At 46.9% G+C, this 5118-nt stretch overlaps 1 protein-coding gene across 1 annotated transcript; it reads left to right on the top strand.

Moving 5' to 3' along the window:
* The first annotated feature begins 3069 nt into the window (after nucleotides 1-3069).
* On the top strand, nucleotides 3070-4365 carry LOC147018801 (uncharacterized). Its single transcript, XM_085900096.1, has one exon. It carries the CDS (start codon nucleotides 3277-3279, stop codon nucleotides 4363-4365), a length of 1089 nt encoding a protein of 362 aa, XP_085756222.1. The 5' UTR covers nucleotides 3070-3276.
* Nucleotides 4366-5118: the final 753 nt, after the last annotated feature.

Here is a 5118-nt window from a genome sequence, read left to right as displayed (position 1 = left end):
GAGCTTCAGTGAACCATGGGCGGGAGGAAGGGTAGGACAACTGAAGACGAGAGGGGATAAATCTGTGCATGAGAGAGAGAGCAAGTTTATTTGAAAGAATTCCCAGGACGAGTTGATGTCGGAGGAAGTAGTGTGGGAGACCAGTCTAGAAGTTTGATGGCTGATTGGAGACCTTGCCAGTCAGCATGAGTGAAATGCCAGACTCGACAGCGCTAAAGTTGTTCTCTGATAACAGCCAGAGAGATGTCCACTTTGACAAGCAAGCGAAGATCTGAAAGATCTTTTAGCGAAGAAGATCTGAAAACCCTGAAAGAAAAATGTGACAACATTAAATGAGCTGAGTGAAGTAAGATGAAAAGGAGAAATTTTTTTACAGTTGAAAAAGGGTTACTTGTTCGACAGAATATGGGACAAAGATGATTCGTGTTCTCGTGTTCAAAAGAAAAAAATATATTTTGAGATCGAGTGGTTCTGCGATCATAAAAACAGATTGATGGGCCATCAGATAGAGTGAACCAATTGCTTAAACCTGCTTTGCGATATTAAAAAGAAAAAAAAAATGTTGATGAATGCAACAAAAAGATATCGAAGCTGTAAAAGGCAGTGTCAGAAATTGCAAAGGAAGAAAAAGGTGCAGTATTACCTCACCTAAGCCTCCATGGGGGATTAAGTACGGTGGGGGATTAGCATTTTTGAAATTTTCCTTCCCCAGGAAGTTTTGTGTTTCCTCTGCTTTTTTTTTCTTTCATTGTCTTCAATGGCTGGCCAGCCTCGTGAAGAAAATGCTCGAAAACGTCCTCACAAAACTTACTCAATCAAGTTTAAAATTTGTGCGATTGATCAATGATGTGAGTTAAATAAAAATTCCAAGAGTACTTCTGATGAGCTTATGAACTTTGTGGACGTGGGTGCGGAATGAAGTGCATTTGCGATTAACGACCAAAAAAAGGCCAAAAGAAAATGCTTGGACTCGAAGCACCATGTCGTCAAGTTCAAGAATCTTGAGAAGGATATCGTTGAATTTGTCAGGTCTGTACGAAATTTGAAGCACCACGTTACATACAGGAACATCATGGATAAGGCATTTGAGTTGAATCTCGAGAAGTTTCATCACAACGACTTCACGGTCTTCTTCTTGCATATGGCAGCTCGGCTGCCAGGTAGCTATCATTTTGTTGGGGCATGTCTATGCCGCTGATGTTGTGCCCTGATACCAGTGCACTGGTACTCATTTCGCTGACCTCAGAAGGATGACAGGCAGAGTCAACCCCACTTGGTGTTAATTCAGCAGCCAATGGGGCTCAAACTTAGGACCTTAAGATCCCAAGCCAGCCATCCTAACCACTAAGCCAACACTAGGTGACTTCATGGTGATTAATGGCTGGATCTGGCCTTTCATGAAGCGGCAATCTAGGATGACGTGCTCGCACTAAAGTCTCCTAACAGCGCTACTTTTCAAGCAAAGAAGAACAACGCAACACGATAATCGAGTTTTGAGATGCTGTGTCTTGGTTGGACGACTGGATACACTGCCGATCACGAATTCTACATGGACGAAACGCCATGTTATTTCGATATGAGTAGCGGACACAAGATTGAATTCAAAGGCACCAACACCGTGGAGATTGTGGGTTCTAGGTCTTCCAAACGTCAATTCACAGGAGTTCTGTGTGCCACTCTGACCGGCAAGATGCTGCCTGTGTTCATCATTTTCAAGGGCCTCAAGAACGTTCCGCCTGTCGAGCTACCGTGCAACGTTATCGTGTCGGTTGTGGATATAGTAGGGAAACTTAGCTAAATATAGCATAACAATTATGCATTTTGTGAGGAAAGCACCAAATTTGGCACACGAGTAGCCTATCATATTATGAACAGATTAGGATATTGGGCCATCTCAAATTCAGCCGCTCATGGCTGTGGCAGCCATTTTTCAAAATGGCCGCCAGTGGTTACTGTTTGGACACATATCTGCTTTACTGGAGAGGAATGCAGGTTGATAGTGAAAGTTTATTTACTAATGAAGGTACAATAATGGTCAAAGAAAGTAACAATTTGATTTGGTTGAGAAAAAAAAGTTAAAGTGGACTAATTAGTCTTATTAAGACACAGATTCTGAATGAAAACCAATGATAAACATTCATAGATGGTAGTGATGTTTGCTGGGCTCCACATCGAGATGGCCGCCCTGAAGACGCTGGGCGACTGGCTGCGAGGAAGTGGCTGGGTACAAGCCTTGGTGCAAGCTGAGATTGCAATGCCAGGGACAGCCGACTCCTTCCTGCGAGCTGCCCACGTCACCCGCACAAGAAGAGCTCATCAAATCACTGCAGCGGCACTGCACATCCTGCAACACCGTGCGTATGAACGCCACTGTATGACGTATTTTGATGATGCAGAAGATTTGCCTGAGTTCGAAGAATGGTGTCACCAGAGAGGAGAAGACATTCCCAACTTTCAGTACTGGGCAACTGTGCTGGAACTAGAGATGTTGGTACTGGTCTAGGTGCGTTCTCTGCGGCGGGCTTCATTCACGATGTACCTTGATGCCGTGACGGAACTGGTCCCATGGTTCCATGCCTTAGACTACACACACTATGCCACTACACACCTGTTCACCTGAGGGACATGATTGCACTCCCAATGAAGCACCCAGATGTAGCTAGAGAATTTATGGCTGGCAACTTCACTGTACAGAAGATGAAGAACGTGTTCTCTTCGATCCCAATCGACCAGGCACATGAACAGAACAACGCTTGCATCAAAGGAGATGGTGGAGCAGTCGGCCTCACTGATAGCCCAAGTGCCCTGCGGCGTTGGATGATTGCTGGGCCAGAAGTTGCCAGGGCCATAGAAGTGTTCCAAGATGACCGTCAACACTGGGGGAGGCGAGAGGACACACGTCATCACGACCAGACACCAAGTGTGCAAACCTCTTTCGCCAAGGATGTCCGTGCCCTTGTCAGCGTCATAGAAGAGCTTGGCAACCCCTTTGAAGAAGAGAGCATGGATCTGGTTGTCCTTGACACAGAGGAAATTGCAGGTCCTGCTGCAGTTGACAATGTCAGGAATGTGAAGAAGATTGGCCAAGAGCAGTTCCAGGCTTTCACCAGAGAATGCCTGGTGGAAAGGACCAAGCCAATTGATGATGCAATTCGTCGGAGCAAGCTGAAGGTGTTTAGCACTTACACCCCGAGAAGTGTGAGCAAAGGGAAACAGCAGCTGGCCTCTCTCAGGAACGACGTGGCACTTTTCTCACGGCTCCACATCGGTTGCCAGATGAGAGATGGAAACCTTGAAGAGTTCTTTCATCATGAGAATCAAGCGTGTCCTCCAGCTCTCTCCAATGGAGAAAGTCTCCATCAAGGTACGAAGAGTGATCTCAAATGCTTTGAAGAGTTCTCCAATGCCCAATCAGAGGCTCCTGATACCACCAGCCTAGTTATTGATGGGGCAGTCATTGTCCAGATGCTGAAGCCTGCGGTTGCCAAGAACTTTGATGACTATGCCCAGGATGTCTTCATACCATACCTGTCAACAAAACTTCAGACTGTGTCACGCCTGGACCTGGTCTGGGACCACTACGTTGCTGATTCAATGAAAGGCAGTGCAAGATCAAAGCGTGGAAAAGGAGTGCGTAGACACGTGGTCGGAGCAGCAGTTATACCTGGAAACTGGCAGAACTTCCACCGAGTGGACACCAACAAGACCGAGCTGTTCAAGTTCCTATCAGAAGCTATCTTCAGGTGGTTTGACCAGGATGACAAGCAGCTGGTTATCACTGATGGAGAGGCAGTCCTGAGCAAGCCACCGCTGCTAGACCTGGCCTTGCTCGCCCCATGCAGCCACGAAGAAGCTGACAGTCGAATGTTGTTGCATGCATCCCATGCAGCCAACCATGGTCACCACAAGATACTGATCAAGACAGTTGACACCGATGTTGTGGTGTTGGCTGTGTCAGTGGCCCAGGGGCTGCAACCAGAAGATGAACTGTGGCTAGCATTTGGCACTGGGAAGAGTTTTCGGTACCTGGCAGCCCACAAAATAGCATCTGGCCTAGGACCAGAGAAGGCACAGGCGCTCCCAATGTTTCACGCTCTGACTGGGTGTGACACTGTATCTTGCTTTGCTGGACATGGTAAGAAGACTGCTTCGACAATCTGGACCGTTCTGCCAGAACTTACAGACGCACTGCTGAAGCTATCCTCTGCACCAAGTGGCATACCAGACGATGTCATGCACACCATCGAGAGGTTCGTCATATTGTTCGTCATATTGCACAGAACCAGCATGTGCAACGACATTGACAAGGCCCGGAAGAAACTCTTCGCAAAGAAAGAACAACGTGCAGCTGATCCCGCCAACTAAGGCAGCTCTGGAGGAGCATGTGAAGAGGGCGGCCTACCAAGGAGGCCATGTGTGGGGTCAAACACTGCTACCAACGCCAGAGCTGCCTGCTCCATCCAGCTGGGGCTGGGTCAAGAATGACGATGGGGTGTACAAGCCACACTGGACGAAGCTACCCAAAGCAGCCCACACCTGCTATGAGCTAGTATCGTGCAAGTGCAAGAAGAGCTGTCTGAAACATTGCAAGTGCAAAAAGGCCGCACTTGAATGCACAGCTTTGTGTGTGTGTGTGAGGGAGAGTGCTCACAAAATTGAGAGAATATTAACAGAGCAGACTGTCACTGATTCAGAACATTTAAATCAGACATCTCTCGATCAATTTCTATGAGTGACATGTCGGTATTCATTTGAATGAGATGCAGCCCATGATTCGTTTGCCACCATGCTCAACAACCACTGACTTTACATAAGCGATGTTGGTATTCATATCAATCAGACGCAGCCCGCGATTCGTTTGCCACCATGCTCAACAACCACTGACTTTACATAAGCGATGTTGGTATTCATATCAATCAGACGCAGCCTGCGATTCGTTTGCCACCATGCTCAACAACCACTGACTTTACATAAGCGATGTTGGTATTCATATCAATCAGACGCAGCCCTTGATTTGTTTGCCACCATTCTCAACAACCAATTTCTATGAGTGAGATAGTCGTCTGGTACAACAAATAATTAGCAGATTCGGATGAAATTTTGTGGACAGGTGTGACA

Source organism: Eptatretus burgeri, chromosome 10, assembly GCF_056783735.1.
Source record: "Eptatretus burgeri isolate ZD-2024b chromosome 10, Ebu_testis_v1, whole genome shotgun sequence".
NCBI classification, from domain to species: domain Eukaryota; kingdom Metazoa; phylum Chordata; class Myxini; order Myxiniformes; family Myxinidae; genus Eptatretus; species Eptatretus burgeri.
Note: the sequence above shows the minus strand (reverse complement) of the source record. Positions and strands in the feature narration are given on the sequence as shown.

Bases quoted from the DNA above. Each gene is read 5' to 3' on its own strand.
- LOC147018801 (XM_085900096.1), top strand. From the start codon at position 3,277: ATGAGAGATGGAAACCTTGAAGAGTTCTTTCATCATGAGAATCAAGCG.